Consider the following 18,718-nt stretch of genomic DNA (forward strand, 5'->3'; position numbering starts at 1 on the left):
GCTTCTTTGAACCTTCTCTACCTGTGGAGCGTGCAGGGTTTGGCTGCAAAGCACACAAGGACAGAGTTCCTGCTGCTGGGGGGCTGGGAGTCCAGAGAGGGCTGGCTTGCTTGTGGAGATGTTTGGTGTTTCCTCTGCAGCCGTGCAGGGGGAGACAAAGTGGGGAAAAGCTACTGGCATGGCTTCCAACCATGAAGGCAGGGCCCAGTCTGGGACACAGATTCAGGTCATAGGCTTATAGAAATGCCTGGCTGGAAGGGACCTGGAGAGGTCATCGAGTCCAGCCCCCTGCGCTGAGGAAGGGCCAGGTCACCATCCCTGTTCCTATGACAGGGATTCCACAACCTCCCTTGGAAGCCAGTTTCCGAGCGTAACTGCCCTTACAGGTACAAAGCTTTCCCTAATATCTAACCCAGCAGTTCTCAAACTATTGTACTGGTGACCCCTTTCACACAGCAAGCCTCCCAGTCAATCCCCCTTATAAATTAAAAACACTTTTTAATATATTTAACACCATTATAAATGCTGGAGGCAAAGCGGGGTTTGGGGTGGAGGCTGACAGCTCACGACCCCGCCATGTAATGACCTCGCAACCCCCTGAGGGGTCCCAACCCCCAGTTTGAGAATCCCTGATCTAACCTAAATCTCCCTTGCTGCAGATTAAGCCCATTGCTTCCTGTCCTTCCTCCAGTGGACATGGAGAACAATCCACTGCTCGCCTCTTTATAACGTATTTGAAGACTGTTCTCAGGTCCTTGCTCCATCTTCCTTTCTCAAGACCAATCATGCCCAGTTCGATTGGTGCTTTGGCCCCTCTCCCCAGGCAGGTGTCCCAGGCGCTGGCAGAAAGAGCCGGGGGGCTGATATGACAGCAGCAGGTGGAATGTCCGTGTCCGCACAAGGGTGGTTCTGAACCCGGCATACACTTGGCAAGGGCACCTGAGAAGCTGGGTGTGTCTGGTGGGGACATGGAAGCAGACACCTACTGATTAGCCAGAGACGGTGGGGCTGGGATGAGTGAGCCCCATTGACTTCAATGGGACTGGCTGGTATCCTGCCGTAGGAGACTGTGGACTGGTGATTACAGCTTAGTGACTGGACGGCGGTGACCAAGGTAAGGGGCAGGGTGTGTGTGTGTGTCTATGGAGTGAGAGCTTTATGGAAGGACAGCAGAGCCTTAGCTCTGCCCGGGCACTGCCGGGGTTGAGATGTGGTGGCAGGGACATGGATCAATGTGCCAGCCTCAGCTCCGTTTTCTTTCCCGCTTCCCCTGCCATGGCAGACCCTACTTCTTCTTGATCCTAGTCTCATGCTGGCTGGCTCGGTCTCCAAGGAGATCCCTGCCTCCCTCTCTGAACTGCTGGCAGACAGAGGATTACACAGCAGACGGTGCTCCCTGACAGCTGCCATTAATGGCCTTCTGAGCATTTCCCTGTATGCAGCCTGGACTTTGCTGTGACGCACTCCTGTGAATCCACTGCCTGCGCCCCCTCCCTGCCCGCCACACACACCCCAGATGTGCTCACCTCCGTTCCACTCAGCCTATGGGGCCACATTATTATTAGAACTTGTTTAGATAGAGAGACCCCAGTGGAGATCAGAAGCCATGGTGCTAGGTGCTGCATGGACATGTAGTGAGAGAGAGTCCCTGCCCTGCAGAGCTTATAGTCTAAACAGACAACTCAGGATTATTACCCCATGTCACAGAGGGGGAACTGCGGCCTAGAGAAACAAAGTGGCTTGCCCTAGGTCACACAGGGCATCTGTGGCAGTACCGAGAACTGAACCCGGGTCTCGGGAGTCTCAGGCCAGTGCCTGAACCCGATGGCAGACCCTGTGCTGAAAGGCGCTAGAGAATAGGCATCGAGCAGAGGGAGGCATGATGCAGACACAAAGAGGCAGCTCCTTCTGGGAAAGCGTCTCCAGGTGCCTGGAAAACAGCAGCTCAGCTCCCTGAATTTATCGTTCCATCTCTCCTCGCGCTCTGCCTACCTGTCGCCAGCTGCCTGCTCTAGTAATCCCTCTGTGACACATCAGCAAGCCTACGAATCTGTACCCTTGTTCCTGGCTTCTCCCTCTGTCTCATGACAGCTGCATTACTATTACAGCACCCTAGCTGTAGGCTGTGACTGGCGTTTTCTCCAGCGATCCCCAACAGCCAGGGCCGAAGGCTTGTGGACTGGTCTGGGTCATGCCGCAGTCGGAAGCTAGGGAATGCTTTTGCTTGAGACTTGCCGTGTCTTAGATGTAAATTAATAGCACGAGCAGCAAGATTGGAGCAGGGAGACCATAGCCGTGGTCCTGGGAGCATTATCGTGCTGTTGAAGCCTGTTAGAATGATGGGTTTATATGCAGGGTGACACGCGTGGCAGACACCGAGCAGCTAGTGGGACATGGGAGGAAGGGGTTGCCAGAGGCTATCGCAATGGCAGGCAGATCTCAAGAGCACGGATGTTGAACAGGTTTGCAGCTCTCAGCAGCGAATTGAGCCTATGCTAAAGGGGGCGGTCGGAGCCCTTGCTTAGCACCGTGAGTGCACCACAAAACCTCCCCCTGTTCTCGTCCAATGCCCTCTGGGTTTGGGCCACGGTTGAATGGCACCAGGGCTGTTAGAGTAACGCGAATCAGCTCCCTGCTACCGCGGTGCTTCATTCTCACCTAGTTTGTCCGTTGGTGTTTTTATCTGCCTGTCTAGTCCCTCTGTCCACCCATCTAGAATTGTAATGCCACGTCCATCACTGTGGCCTCTGGGCACCTTACGAAGAGATCGCTCCCTCTCTCGGCTCCTCTCTCTCAGGCTTTCCTAGGCACAAGCTTATAATGCTTGAGTTTGAGTCCAACTCCCCAAGCCAGCTATCCTGGACTGTGGATTTCAGCCATGTAGGGCCAGACTGTGAACCCCTTACACCCACTGGTGAGTAGCTACAGCCGTGCATTGTCCCAGAGTGGGGAAGGAGTTCAGAGCCTGGGCCCTTAGCTTGTTACAGCAGTTGAATAATATTGTGCATTGTTAGTAATGCAGTAGCACATAGGAGCTCCAGTCACGGCCCAGGGCCTCATTGCGCTAGGGGCTGTACAAACACAGAAGAAGACAATCTCTGCTCCAAGGAGCTGACAATCTAAGTATGAGGCAAGAGCCAATCGATGGATACAGGCAGATCCCCTGGGGAGCACAAGGAATCAATAAGACAGTCCTGGTCAGCATGATAGGCTGTGGTCTGAGCACACCAGCTGCCTAACTGCGCTCAAGCATGTTGCATCCTGGCAAAGGGGAGCTGAGATATTAAAATATTCAGGTTTGAAAGCTGGGCCCCAAGAACTCTTTGTAACTCCTAATTCCCCTCCCTGTTAATAGCCCAGGATGTGGCATTGTCACATGGGGAAGTCACATAATGAGCGAGTTGAGCTTGTCCTGTCTGGAGGATGGCAAAGCAATTTAATTAGGTGTCGGCAGAGAGGAGGCTAGGCCAGGCAGACAGCGGCAAATTAACGTCAAAGTCAGGCCATGGAAATGAAGTTACAATGTCAAGGCAATGACAAAGCGATTCCTGTGTCAGGGGAGATCACGGTGCACCAGCAGAACGGCAGCAAAATGATTTCAGTCCACGCCTGCCAAGGGAAAGCAGGGCCTCTTAGTGAGAGCTGCATAATAAAGAGAAGTGGGGGAAAGCTGTGGCTTCTGGAACTAGCACTCAGCGGTACAGAGGCCCAAACAAAAGCCATGAAACACCGAGGAGTTGTGTTAATGTAACGTTACGCGATTGACCTGAATTGCTGAGTGGCCTGTGTTAGGCACGGGGTCAGGCTGCAGGATCACAAGGAGACTTGCGGGCCTTAAAATCGATGAGTCGAGACGAGCAGTGAAATGCCCCAGAAAGGCTGCCAGCCGGAACTCAACCTGGTTGTGCCAAGGCTTTGTAGCACACAAGCTGCTCTGCCAGAGGAACAGATGCAGCGTGTGTGGCCACTCTGGGGAGATCCTGAACACATCAGTATATCTCTGGCAAGGGCCTGCCCTGCAGGCCCCTCTGTGAGAGGGTCGGGTGCATTGCTGGGGCTAGTCCGACATGGCTGGGCTGAGGCGTTAAGGGAGAAGCTCCTGGTTATACTAGTTATCCCTTTCTCCTTTGTATCATGGCTCCAATTCTCTGGCAAGGAGATTCCTAGCCGTTCGCAGACAGCTTCGCTGTCTCTCCAACCGCCCTTAATGAGATTTTAACAGCAGCCGTTGATCGTCCTCAGTGAGTAACTACTGAGTTAATTGTGTCAGGCAGTGGGCACCCGATCACTAATCCTGCAGTAATAACGGGAAGGGAAGATCAGGAGGTCAGAAGCACTAGGCCATTAAGGATGCATTAATGTGCAGGAGTCCCTGTTACGTCCCGCAAGCACACATTCCCCGTGAGAGGGACCTGGAAGCATACACGGACCCTTATAAAGAAGTGCAAGAGAGAAGGGCAACAAAAATGATCAGGGGTAGGGAACAGCTTCCGTATGAGGAGAGATTAAAAATATTGGGGCTGTTCAGTTTAGAAAAGAGACCACTGAGGGGAGATACGATAGAGGTCTGTAAAACCATGACAAGTGTGGAGAAAGTGAATAAGGAAGTGTCATTGACCCCTTCCCATAACACAAGAACCCCCAATGAAATTAATAGGCTGCAGGTTTAAAACAAACACAAGGAAGTACTACTTCATACAACGCACCATCAACCTGTGGAACTCATTGCCAGTGGATGTTGTGAAGGCAACTGGGTTCAAAGAAGAATTAGATAAGTTCCTAGAGGATAGGTCTATCCATAGCTGTTAGCCAGGATGTCAGGGAGGCAACCCCATGCTCTGGTTGTCCCTAACTCACAGTCAGTTCCTTTCTTATGGCCTCTTCCTACTTGGTCATTTTTTCCCCCCAATATAAAGAACATTGTCTAGAAGTTAGAACCTGGACTCAGGAGTCAAGACTCCTGGATGCTGTTCCTAGCTTTGACAGGGAGTGTTGGCCTGTGGTTAAAGCCGCTGGCTGAGAGTCAGGACTCCTGGGTTCTTTTCTCAGCTTTGGAAGGAGACTGCAGGCCTGTACTTAAGGCTGTTGACTGAGGGTCAGGACTCCTGGGTTCTCATCCACTGAGTCATCACTTCACTTTGCTGTCGCTCAGTATAAATGGATTTAAAAACACTTCGTCCCTGCCATTGCTGTGAGACTTAGCTGACTGACGCCCTCAGACCAAGTGCCTGGCAGATTCATTATTTTAACGGTTTTTTTCTCTTGGCATGTACATTCTCCTGTTTGTTCCCAGTACTACCCTTTTGATAGGATTTTCTAGGGTGCCAGCGTGAGAAGACAGGGGCCCTTCCTCACCGGCTGGCAGGGGGAAAGCACATGCTATGCCCGCTCAGAGGTCAGAGAGGTTGCTGCTGTGGTATATGTTGACACCTGATCTCTGTACCTTGTACTCGTCTCTGCAGGCAGCTTGCATCTAGGAACTGCCACTCGTGCCGAACTCCTCTGCTCACCCCCAATGTGGCAGCAGTCGGTAAAGCCGCGATCCCACCCCATTTGTGCTAAGATCCCTCCCCTCTCAGCTTTATCGCTAATAACGACTCCCTGGGTAGGGAACCTTTTCATTTGCAGGCGCGCTGTGCTCATTTCAGATTTCAGCACTACCATGCCTGCCTTGTTTTGACACATTAATTGATTCTACTTGGTGAGATGTCACCGAATCAACCCTGCTCCTAACGAGCCCGCTTGATGAGGGAACACATAATGACAGTATTGCTGGAAATTGCTGCCAGGATAGATAGGCCTGGCCTTGGGAGTGCACTTATCGTTACATGGAATAGCTACGGGATGATTAAATGCTTGGTGCCCCATGGGTCTGCTGCTGTCATTTCACCAGCACCGTTTGAGAGTCCACCCACATGGCCAGCCAAGCTCATTGCTGCTCTGGCATACATTTCCCACTAAAATGTGTGTTGGGGGGGAGGCTTGTGTGGGGAGAAGGGTGCAGGGGGTAGATTGCAGGCCCCTAGACTTTCAACTTGGAGCGAGCTGTTCACAACAAAACACGCATCGCTCTGGTAATTCCAGCACATATGGGTGAGAAACTATTGGCTGGTGGTCTCTGACCTGTGCTATGCAAGAAGTCAGACGAGATGATCGTGTTGGCTTCAAAAATCTATTCTTCCCCGTCTCCCCCCCAGCATTATTTATTTATTCCGATGCTTGTGTGACAGTAGCGGCCAGAATCCCCAACTGCTGTGCAGGGCCCCATTATGCCAGACGCTGAACAGGCACATAATGAAAGACAGCCCCTGCCCGAAACTTGCCTTCTACATAGACACGACAGACCAACAAAGATTCTCTAGACCATTCGTTTTTCATACCTCTATCACGTTCCCTCCTGTTCACTCCCCCCTGCCAAACTAAACACAAACTTTTCAGGCTCTCCCTGGGCGTCTCTCCTAGCCTCTGATAATTTCCACTGCTGTCTCTGAACCTCCTGCTAGTTCTGCTGTAGATTTGTTACAGATTGGGTGACCGGAGTGAAGCACGGGATTCCAGTTGTGGGCACACCGTTCATCAATATTGGGCCAGGAGGGACCAATATGATCGTCTAATCTGACCTCCTGTGTAGCACCAGCCATGGAATTTCACCCAGTAATTCCTGCTTCAAGCCCATAACTTCTAGACGAACTGGATCATCTCCTGTGGAAAGAGATCTAATCTGGATTTAGAGACATCAAGTGACAGCGGATCCCTGGCATCCCTAGTAAATTGTTCCAGTTGTCAGTTCCCCTCACTGTAAAAAACACCAACGTGTGCTTTGTCTCTGTCCTGAATTTACCTAGCTTCAGCTTACAGCCATCGAATCTTGTTATGCCTTTGCCAGCTAGATTAAAGAGCCTTCTGTTAGCAGAAGCCGTCTCCCCAATTAGATACTGATAGACAGCGATCAAGTCACTTCTTAGTCTTCTCTTTGATAAAACTGAATAGGCTGATCTTCCTAAGCCCCTCACAATAAGGCAGGTTTGCCAGATTTAAAATTATTCTGGTAGCTGTTTTCTGAGCCGCTTCCACCTCTTTTCTACCTCTTTTCCGAGTGTGGACACCAGAACCGAACACAGTATCTAATGATGGTTTCACTGATCCCATGTACAGGGGTAATCCCAGCTCCCTTCTCTTGCTAGTCCCCTTCTTATACATCCAAGAATTGCCTCAGCCCTCTGTGAGCTCATGTACAACTGGCTTCTACCGGGGCCCCCATGTCCTCATCAGAGCGAGGCTACAGTCCCTCATCCTGTAAGCAGGATGCATGTTCTCCTTCTCTAGACTGGTTTATAGAGGTGGCCCATACCCTGCAGCTGAGTGCTCCAAGCAGTGGAGGTGCTTGAAATCTAGGCCCAATGGGTTTAGAGACACATCACAACCTCAGAACATGACTCCATAGGCAGCAGGATCTTTGGGGCAGGGCGAAGGAGAGTGCGTGAAATCTCCTGGGCAGAGCCTGGGGCATGATGGATACTACAGGAACACAAAACATTGTGCCTTTGAGTGCAGCCTGCCAGCCTTAGTAAGGGCGCCTTCCCCTGCCGTGTGCTGAGCTGGCAGTGGGCAATGGCTGGGCTGGGTTTCTGCTGACCCTGCTTTACCCCAGCTGTGTCTCACTGGTAGCCTGGATTTCAGGCTCTGTCTGCAACCTTGGGTTCCCTTGTCGGCTCTAACCGATTCTGCTGGGGCAGGTCGTGGGTGGGAGCAGGCAGGATTTGTAACCTGGTGCAGGAGTCCACCATCTGGCCATGCTGAGCCCGCTGCTGCAGGCACCCAGCCCTCCTGAGCTGAGGGTTCATTTGTCAGCTGGGGGAGCTGGTCCAGCCCCACTGGGGAAGTGTTGGACTGGGGTACACAGGCCACGTGCTGCTGGAAGCATCCTCCCTGCCTGGATGAGACAGCAGCTCACCTGGCTCTTTGCTTTCTTTTTCAGAGGCTTATTCCCAGGCCTGAATCCCCAGGGCCCTGCGTGCTCAGGGGGGAATTGGTGGGAGCTGCAGGTGCATCGGGCTGCATGCCGCTGGGGAAGGCCAAACAGCCAGGGTGAGCACAGTGCTGATGTCTGCACAGGCCTTCACAGCACAATCCCTTGCTGCCAGACTGCACAGGTGCAAGCTCAGAATGGTCCCTCTGGGGGTGGGGGGAGCTGTTGGTGGGAGTTGGGGGAGGAGAGAGAGTCAATGTCATCTGGGGACACTGGAAAGACCCATTTATTTTCCTAACTCAAAGTCCAAGTCACCGCAGGGCCCAAACTTCTTAACTGGCAACAACTGCTACGAATCCAGCCTCTGAACCAAGATCTCAGGAGATGCTTGGTCAGGTGGCAGCATCTACATTGCCTTGGGAGAGGAGAACCGGGCAGCTCCTTGAATTGACTCATTTGTATCAAAGCATCAATCAGCTTGTGGATCAGACAGTGCCCAGGCTGCATGGACAGGTGCACAGCCCTGCTGGGAAGGGGCAGAAATGGGGTCCTTTGAGGACAGAATAAGACACATGGCTTTAGGAGGGAAGGCAGCCTTATCTTGCAAGGTTGGGACAGTGATTCATTTGGCCAGGCAGGTGTAAAAGACCTCCTCCCCCCCTCCCCCTTAAAATGCTTTTTCAGTTTCTATGCGGCCGCTAGTCACCATTGATTTGTATCCAGCCCTCGCCTTCCCCAGCAGCTCTACCAGCCATCGTAGCAAACACAGAATGAATTCACACGGCAAGACTCCTTCTTCTCTCCCTGATTCAGGTTCATCCCAGCTAGCCCCCATTCCCAGCAGCTGCCCCTTCCTCTGTCAAACCTCAGAGGTGTTTCATCTACTCAGCAACCTGGCATACCCCCAGGCTTCCCTGCCTGGACTCTCCCCCCACTACAAGCTACACAACAGCTTGAGCAAAGGAGACTTTTTAAAAAAAAGTTTTTCCTCTCTCAAGAAATCCCTCCACAAGAGCCCTAGCACTGTAGCAACTAGGAGAGTCACTACCTACCTAAGGGCAACCCAGGCCTCAGACAGGCCCTTTCAAAGGCTTGGCCACCTTCCCCACCCGCTCTCCAATCAGCCAGGCTCAGGGATGGCAGGTGTAGCCCATCTCCCACTCAGCGTTTGTCTACACAGAGTTGTGTCTGGGTAACGGTTCCTGACTTACTCCACCTAGGGCCGCTCTGATTCTGGAACAGGAGGTGCCTTGTTCCGGTTTAGCTCAACCCAGCAGGTCAATCAGGAATAACTCCAGCTGTAACCAATCCCTCAGACTCACAACCCCCTGCTTTATAGTGTTGCCTGTTTACTGACTCTCCCTAGCTTTGCAAGGTTGGGACTCTCAGCTCTGCTCCAGGGCCTGGCAGCTTCCCCTGAATGCTCTAGCTAGCTGGCTGTCCCTGTGTGAAGTGGGGTGCTTCTCCCCACCCCTGTTTAGCTACATGGGTGGGGAGTTCAGGGGCTTCCCCATCTGGTTCTCCTGTGGTGCTGCTGTTTGACCCAGCTGGTAACCCTCTTCTATCACCACCATAGCAAGCAGAGCCAGAGGGCCCTCTTCGTATAAACGGAGTGATGGGAGCTCATCCCACAAGGTGCTGAACACTCCTAAGAGATGCCCAGTGCCCTCAAAGGGCCCTCTGCCCCTGGCAGGATGAAGCCCTAGGTCAGGGTCAATGTGACCATCTCAAATTGCAGTTCACTGAAAGCAAACCAAGGTGGCTTGTTTCCCCTCCCCTAGCCCCGGCCTTGTCCGTGAGACTTGAGATTGCAATGGCACTAACTGGAGGAAAGTTGTAGTCCTGTGCTAAAGAGGGGAGGAATCTCTAGTGACAGATGCTCCCATTCCTGTAGGCTGGGACATGCCTTAGCACCAATTTCACCTGGAGAGGGGCTCAGAAAACTCCCCCCAGCTCATTAGCCCTGACCACTTCACAGCACAGCTGAGCGCCTGGCCCTTTGAGGCTGGTCTTTAGCACCATAAGAGGCCGAACGGGAACCCCCGCATCCCTGAACGATGGGGGAGTTTGGATCCCGATTCAGTTTGCGACTCATCCTCATCTGGAGAGTAGTGTCCTGGCTGGAAAGCACCATCTCCAAATTGAGCCAGAGCATCCTGTTTGCTCTTACTGAGAGCTGGGCAAAGAGAGGCGTGAAACAACTCAAGTGAGGGAAGCAATGCGGTGACCACGCAGCCCATCTCCCCCCAGTGAGAGCAGCAGGTCATTTAGTGCTGAGCTGCCTGCCCGTCCGTCCTAATTAAGGTATTACTCATTCTGTCAGATGGAGACTGCCACAATGGAATGAGTGATTACCAAGTATTGATCCACCCCCTGCCTGCGGGGACTAATTTGTTTATTGATGCCTGCTGGATCGTTAGGGCAGGCCTGAGCCTGGGACAGAGTGGGCTTAAAGGGCTGGGTTTCTTTCAGAACAGAGAGGCTAATGCAGCCATTTGGGTAGACAAATGTGCAGCACATATGCCTGGGTGGGGGAATTTGCTCCATTCCCAAGCGGTGGGCTCATCCTTATCAGCTGTCTTGCTTCTGATGATGGCCGTTTGATAGTGTCCAGGAAGAGGCTGGACGTGTGCTGTAGGCAACAGGTCAGAGCAAATTGCCAGGAAAGACAACAGCTCCAGCTGAGCTGCACAGTCTGCTTTTGCATAAAGCCAAATGTAGATGGCATGTGGAAAAATTAGACCCAGCTCAGCTGAAGTTATAGGAGCCAGTTTTACCTTAGCCTTGGCTCTTTATAATAGAAATTCTTGGGCAAGATTTTTAGAAGTGACTGGTGAGTTTGGGCACTGCCCTTTGTGGGGATGCCACCTGAGCCCCAAAGAGGCTTGACTTTCAGAAAGTGGCTGAGCACCTGCCCTCTGAAAATCACGACCCTTCTTGTTGGCTCTGTTTGGGCATGCGACAATCACCAGCCACGTCTGAAAATGTTGGCCCTTTGGATTGATATAGCTCCTCTGGGATTTCACAGCTCTTTGCAAACATGAATGAGTTACGCCTCACCCACGCAGATGCAGTTGTTCAGTATCATTATCCCCAAGTTACAGGTGGGGAAACTGAGGCACAGAACACCTCCACATAGCTGAATCCCCCAGACAAGTTTTGTGTATTTACAATTGCCCTTATCTAGTTTGTAAAGTTTTCTTCCCTGACCCCGTTACTGGCTGAAAGGCCTCACCCCCGAGAAGAGGAAACTGTGAAACTGACTATAAGCAAAATGCTGTTGAATTCACAAAGTAAACAAACAGAAAAACAGAGCAGTATGTATTTTCCTCTAATCTGCATGTCTTGTCATTTTAGCTGGTCAACTTCTACCAATAGATTAAAATATAATTTCAGACAGCTGTGCATGTTTTTTTAATTGACGGTGTCCTTTTGACCAAACTGTATAAAACCTATTTAAAACATATCTAACAATATAAAACTAGTCCATATAGCTACTGAACCATTAGCTAGCCTAAGCTCTGAATCATTTACTGTAGGGTTATAGTAAATAGCAGTAAATTAACATCACTTTAGTTTTATGTATGAGGTACAATATCCGTTAGCTAGTTACACCTGAATCCATGATTTAAAAAAAAAAATTAGTAGTCGATGTTTGTTTACCAATTGGGGGGGGGGGAGCAGGGGAGGAACAGGAGAATTGGAAGCAAAAAGCCCCCCCACAAAGGCCATGATACTCTCCCAAGGACAAGTTCCAGCCCTGGAGATACCAAAACGCTTCTCCGCTCCCAGGAGTCTGTGCAGCTCTCAAAATATGAGGGTTTGTGGGGTGCTGTGCGCTGTGCACTTGGCACTGCTGCCCCCATGGGCTCTTGGTCGTTGGCTTCCCCCTTTTAGCGAGGTTACCCTACAGGAACGGGCTTGCGAAAGCTAAAAGGCTGCATCTATAACGAGGACACAACATTAAAGTTCCACGCACTCTTTGAGAGCAAATAGGATTCGAGCTGCCTGAAGAGCATCTCGCTGTGCTCAGAGGAAGATGCAAATCTCAAAACGTAAACAATGAGGTGCTAGACTATGGAAAGAAGTAAACTGTGCTGATCATTCAGCTGGTTTTCATGCTGATTCATTTCGAGGCCAATGGCCATGGACTGGCTGTGTTTAACTCCCACGGAGGGAAGCATAGCTCTCTTAGTCAAGAGTGGCTGAACTTTACATCAATTTCAGAGGCTAACTTAGAGAGAAGATTGGCAGCAGTTCATAACATATAGTTAAAGTACTCAGCTGCTACAGGCTCTTCTGTGTTTATTTGCACATGGGTCACAGAGTCGGAAACTGAACTGAACCCAGCTGCCTCTTATAATTAATTTTTGGTTTTCTTTTTTTCCCAGTAACTCAAACTGTTCTAGATCAGTATTTAAAAGCCTTAGCAGCAAGAATTGAAGTTAACCCCCTGTGAAAATGGTGGTGGGTAGGCTGGACAGCTGCAGGTTTCATCCTGCATGACTCGCCTGACAGATTTACATGGAGCAGGACAGCGAGTAGAGAGTGCCACAATCAGATGGGGCGATTAGTTCCTTTGAATTGGCTGTTTGCATTCTGCATTAAGGTTAAATCTGTCTGACCCGCCTTTCATTCGTTGCCCTTGGCAGTCATTTTATGCCTCTGATCCTGAGTTGGCTAACCTCTCTCTCCCTCTCCCCAGTGCGATCAGTACAAGAAGGGGATCATTTCTGGCTCAACGTGCAAAGACTTGTGTGAGGCGCACACCCTAGTGTTCCAGCAGTGTCTTTCCTCATCCCCCGCTCAGCAGGTAGGTAGGGCTGTCTGAGCTCTGGGAACTTAACTTGGTGGGTAAATGAGTCTCTTCCCACAGGGGGAGTAGGCTACTGGCGTCCCTTTAAGATAGCTGTGTGCCATGCACACCCCATACTCCTCAGAGCCTGGTCTGCACCATTTTCGTCACAACTGTCTTTTGCTTGGGAGGTCTGGGCTGAGCTTCTTCGAGACCTCAGTGGATGCTGCTTCCTTCTCCTGGAGCTGCAGGCCGGCCTGTGCTGCTAAGCAACCTCATCCATCCCCTGGCCAGTCTCCTACAGTCAAAGCAGGGAGGGCCTGATCCAAAGTCCATGGAAGTTCCTGGGAGCCTTCCTATGGACTTTGGATGAGGCCCTTGGAGAGGAGGCAGGTCAACCAGCTTTTCCTGGCCTCTGGTGGGGGTGGCACTGACAAGAAATAGTCGCTGTACAGAAGCCATCAGAAGAGTGGGGACGCAGTGCTTACCTGAACTCACTGGAGTTGGCATCCAAGATCCCCCTTAAATAAAATGGAGAAGACTTGGTGCAGGGCCAGCGCTTCCATTTAGACGACCTAGGCAATCGCCTAGGGCGCCAGGATTATTGGGGGGCAGCATATTGCTGGGGGGGGGGGGCGGCGGCAGGCGGCTCCGGTGGACCTGCCGCAGGCACAAGCAGCAGGTCCACCAGAGCTGCGGGAGCAGCGCGCGGGGCGGCGAAACGGCCGTGTGCCTAGGGCACCCAAAACACTGGCGCCAGTCCTGACTTGGTGCAATGCTGGGCTACCATAGCAGTTCTGTGGGGCTGCTTTTCAACCGCTCCCTTCATAGGTGGGTGAACACACTCCCCAGACCACCTCCACTGTGGTTACCCCCCATATGCCTCCACCCTGGCTACGTCAGTGGAAAGGCCAAGGACTGAGTGGGCCACCCAGAACCCTTCTGAGTGATGTGGGCACAGCAGCATAGGCGAAGCTTGCACTGCCTCTGCCCATGTGGTGCCTGTGATGCAGATAGAGGGCTGCATGGCTGCAAACCCACCCTCTTACTGTTACCAATACTAAACTAAATGGAATTAGTGGAAGGAATCTCAGTGATATCATCCAATGGGCCGCACAGCCACTGGGCTCTCCTGGGAACCCTTCAAGAACCTACCAATTATTTGCATTTACTTTCAGCCAGTCAATCTTCCCATGGTCACTTACCTCTGCTTTGGTCCAGGTTTACCAGGGGCGCTGGATGGAGAAAGAAGTGATCATTAAATGTGGTATTGAAGATGCTTTAAAGGCAGACAGCAACCCCGATTCAGTGCCCAGGAAGGACCTGGTTCTCTTTGACAAGCCTACAAGAGGGACATCCATGGACGAATTCAGAGAGATGCTCCTGAACTTCCTAAAAGTCAGTGTTGCTGAGGCACCCAAGCTCTCACAGTGCGTTTTTCCGGACAGGATATTATCATCTCTGTTTGGAAGTCCTTGGGACCAGCAATAGTGCTTGCCAGTGGGGAGAAGCCTAAACTAAATGCATTCTTCTATCCCCTGTAATCCGTGAAAAGATCCAGTCCTGTCTGAAGGACTCTGATCCCCACTGTTTGTTGTAGAGTGAGGCTTCATGTGATATGTCATATTCAAGATAATCCCCAGAGCAGATACTGATCCACTAGATAAGGATATGTATCGAACAAAATCACTGTGTTAGGTGAGAGGGTACATTTCAGTCTCATTTTGGAATTCTATTTGCAAGACCAACCCCTACAGTCAGTCAGAAAGGGACTCAAGCTGCTCCCTCCCATTGATTTCAACAGAAGTTAGGAGCCTAAATATATTTAAGGATCTGGGTCAAAGGCCCTTTTTGGCTCTTCTCTCAGCATTGCTAATACAGAGCCCTGGACAGTGTCCCATGTGTTTATATAGCAGTTAAGGGGACTCTCTTACTGTCTTTAATGCAGCACTACTGGGGCATCATTCTATTTTGAATTTATATAGAGGTTCTAAGTACTTATAAGTCTTTGTCTTTAAAATACCCTGTTTGAGTTTGAATGTAGCTTTATTGAACATTTTCATTGAAAGTGTTCATTTTTCCTATTTTCAAAAATGATTTTTTAAAAATGTTGAATTAAAATGCACCCCACAACCACACTGATCAAAAAAAAATTATAAAAAACCCAAAGTAAAAACTTTTACTTATTGCAACTTTTACTTTTTTTTTTTCCTGACCACCTCTACTCATGTCTTTTAAAAGCAGCCCAGTGCCCTTTTGCTAAGGAGGAGTTTATAATCCCAGTGACCCAGCCAGATTCCAATTCAGCTGCCATTCTATTTGAAGGAGTTATAAATGTGGTCTCTACTTGACTGAGGTATCCATCACATCCAAGCCTAGAACTGCTGGGTAGCACTGCTGTGTACTGCTAAGCACTAGCTACTTTTCACACTGGTGTGGATGAAACAATAAAACCGTATCTAGAGCTCTAAAGGCCATGTTATTTGATTACACTTTAAGTCATCCTGTTAGGAATACTCAAATCACTTCTCAGTTGGTAATTCCCTCCAAGTGAGGCAGGGATAAAACCTGCATTATGGGAAGAGAAATTAGTGATCTTAGGTGACACATGCCTGAAATTAAGTTTTCTAGCTTCTTGAAGCCGACAAGCACTGGCTTCCTTTTAACTCCTTTTCTAAGCTATTATCTTTCAAGAAGTATAAAAAAAGGGAATTTTCTTAAAGGGGAGACTGCACGGATTAATTAGAACACCACAGACTGCTGCCGTACTTTCTGCAGAAGAGTCCCAAAATGTTCAGAAACATGTTAGGAACACTCGCCCCTGCTTTCATCCCAACGTGCTACTTTCTCTCTCTCCTCCTAGAACTGCATATTTGCAAATATTTAGTCTAGCTGCATCTCCTGATAGCAAGTAGGTTAAAATGCAAAAGTAGGAACCTGCAAGCAGACTTTCAAAGCCATGGGGAAATAAGTGATGTTCTGTTTTAATGTGAGTCTCTACTGTTCCTGTGCAATCTAGTGGTAACGTTTGAACCTAAATCAGAGTGTTAAGATGACATCCTCTTATTCTGACTTTAGAATATAGATTCAATTGCAATAGATTTCCTGTGAAGAAGGGGTTGGTGGCTCTGATCCCAGATTGACTGCAACTCCCTGGGGCTGGCCCCAATTGGTGTAGAACCACTATGCCCCAAGGGTAGCAGACAGGCACAAAGGTGTGTCCAGAGCATGCTGCACTCTGCCTATCCCCCTTGAGGGCTCTTCCCACATTAAAGCAGCTCTCAGCAGCAAAATCACTCTGAGAATCTGAAGGGCTGTAACCAGCTGGCTGCAGCAGAGCGCGTGTCTCGGGGGTGTTCTAGCACTTTTACCTCACTCAGAAAGCAGCACCCTAATACTCTGCCCTGAATTAATGTACACAATGGGTAAAATTTAAAGAGCTGATGCGATTTCTTATTGATTTGCAGGCTAACCTAGGAGATCAGACATCACTTGCAGCCTTGGTGAACCGAATCATCACCATGGCAGATGTGAACAGAGATGGGAAAGTATCTCTGGCAGAGGCCAAATCCATCTGGGCCCTACTTCATCTAAACGAATTCCTGCTCATGCTCTCCTTACAGGAGAAAGAGCACACCTCCAAATTGTTGGGGCACTGCGGGGACCTGTACGTCACAGAGAAGATCCCTCACAACTCCCTCTATGGTACTAATGTCCCTCACTTCTTCCAGCCATTGCTGCCTTCAGCTATCCACCGGATTATTCACCAGTGGTTTGCCCCAGCCTGGCCCAGGAGAGCAAAAATCGCCATTGGCCTTTTGGAGTTTGTGGAGGAGATATTTCATGGGACGTACGGGAACTTCTACATCTGTGAAACTAGCTTTAAGAACGTGGGCTACAATGACAAGTATGACTTCAAAATGGTCAACCTGAGGAAAGTGGCAACAGAGATGACAATCAGAGGTTTCCTCAAGGGACGTCACTGTGAGCAGAATGTGGACTGCACCTATGGGAAGGACTGCATGGCAACTTGTGACAAACTCATGAAGCAGTGCAAGGGCGACATGGTCCAGCCCAACCTGGCAAAAGTCTGTGGGCTACTGCGGGATTACTTGCTGTATGGAGCGCCATCTGACTTGAAAGAAGAGCTGCAGAAGCAGCTACGAACTTGTATGACCCTTAGCGGCCTGGCTAGCCAGATGGAAGTGCACCACTCACTTGTGTTGAACAATCTCAAGACCTTGCTTTGGAAGAAGATTTCAAATACCAAATATTCCTAATGGGGCAGCCAGGATGGTAGGCTGTAGAGTTGGTATCCAGTTAAGGATAGACGGTCATGCCTCTTCATTCCGCCAGAGGAAATGCATCAGAAGCAGGTAGTTCACATGGCTGCAGTCTTTTCCTTCATGACACTCCCCCTCCCCCCCATAAAGCATCAATGACCCATTGCCACTCAGCAAAATCATCAATAGCGTGCTGTAAAGAACATGATGCAAAGTAGAAATACCAAGAGCCTGGCTGAATAGGTTTGGGGGAAGAAGACAGAGGAACCAGAGTCGAGCTGCACCTCTTTCCTGCTAATCAAGGAACAATCACAAGTGCAGAGAGAGAATGAATCATCATGCTGTAAATGTCATATCTTATTTTGATGAACACCTCATGTAAATAAATAGCTTTTGTGAGAGGAGCATTTGTACATCAATGGCAAACAGCCTTTTAAATACCAGCATCCTGGTGATTCTTAAAAGGGTAAAGTATCCCCACCCTGGAGTCTGCACAATTTATTTTAATGTCTGAATTTGATACTGTAAAATCAAGACAGTGCAGGGAGCCAACAGACAAGCTCACCCCCACACACTTCGATTCCGGTTGTTACACACCTTCCTGAACTGCCTGACCACATAGCAGGTAGGTCCTGGCAAATTCTAGGTTTTGTGTAAATAGCTGCTACGCTTGCGAGAAGAAGCATTACCCGGTAGACTGCACCATTACCCATTTGCATTGTTTAATAACGTGTTAAAATGATTACAGTTAAAGGAAGACACTGATGGCTATAACATAAGGATAAAACAGAATGTACAAATACAGAAAGTCCCCAGGCAGACACTAACTAAATTAACATAGTGGCATATATGCTACATGGTATACTGTATTCCCCATATCAAGAGAACAACAGTGCTTAGACACCAGTTCAGGTCCAAATCCACCTCTTGGTTTAATTGGCACTTTTAAAATTGACAGGATTTGACTGGAAAGGTAAAAGACTAATCCCCCATTAATCCACTGCTCTTCCCCTGCCCCCAAATAAAAATAAAAGGAATTTGAGACAATTTTTCAGTAGGCAACAAAATCAAATCTCAGTTCGCTGTCTCACCACTACCTGCTATTGAAATACTGACCCTTTGTTTCCATTTGTATTTACTTATAATAATCCTTTAGCATTCAAGATGCTCTGAACACATGGACTGAGTGGGGTGTTTAGTTTACGTGAACTATTGTTGGTTCTCCATTCCCTGCACAATTTTATCCATTCTGATAGACTGTATGCTGGTGATCCGACAGTAGCTTCGTGAAGCGAAGCACATCTGAAGTACAATCGCTAGAAAAAAAATTCTGTCCCACAGGATATATGGCCTCTAAAAGCAATCTTTAATGTCAGAGCTGTAAAGTTATGAGCCCTTTGGAGTGGAGATATCAGTCCTTTCTATTAGTTCTAAAGATCATCACCACCACTCAACTGTTATTTATGGGGAAAATGTTTTAGTGGCAACAATGCTTTAAATCTAGCTTGCAGCCAGTCTAACTTGCTTTCCCAGAGCCAGGCCAGCTTTGCACCACTGTAATTCATGCACCAGAAGACTAAGCATCTTTTGTGGGGGGTACTTTGTTTGGGGTTTCAGATTCATTGTGTTATGTCCACAGAAGTTACTCTGACTTGTTAAATACTATAGAAC

The 18,718-nt window shown here is 49.4% G+C and overlaps 1 protein-coding gene across 1 annotated transcript in view; it reads left to right on the top strand.

Annotated features, from left to right (window-relative positions):
* DIPK1B (divergent protein kinase domain 1B) overlaps window positions 1-17,449 on the top strand; it is a 39,713-nt gene extending 22,264 nt beyond the window's left edge. Inside the window, exons 3-5 of the mRNA XM_050926757.1 lie at window positions 12,675-12,782; window positions 13,986-14,162; window positions 16,232-17,449. Of these exons, the coding sequence (XP_050782714.1) occupies window positions 12,675-12,782; window positions 13,986-14,162; window positions 16,232-17,044 (1,098 nt within the window). The 3' untranslated portion in view covers window positions 17,045-17,449. The remainder of the gene's footprint in view (window positions 1-12,674; window positions 12,783-13,985; window positions 14,163-16,231) is intronic.
* The last annotated feature ends 1,269 nt before the right edge of the window (window positions 17,450-18,718 follow it).

The sequence above is a fragment of the Gopherus flavomarginatus genome, chromosome 17, assembly GCF_025201925.1.
Source record: "Gopherus flavomarginatus isolate rGopFla2 chromosome 17, rGopFla2.mat.asm, whole genome shotgun sequence".
Taxonomy (NCBI): Eukaryota; Metazoa; Chordata; order Testudines; family Testudinidae; genus Gopherus; species Gopherus flavomarginatus.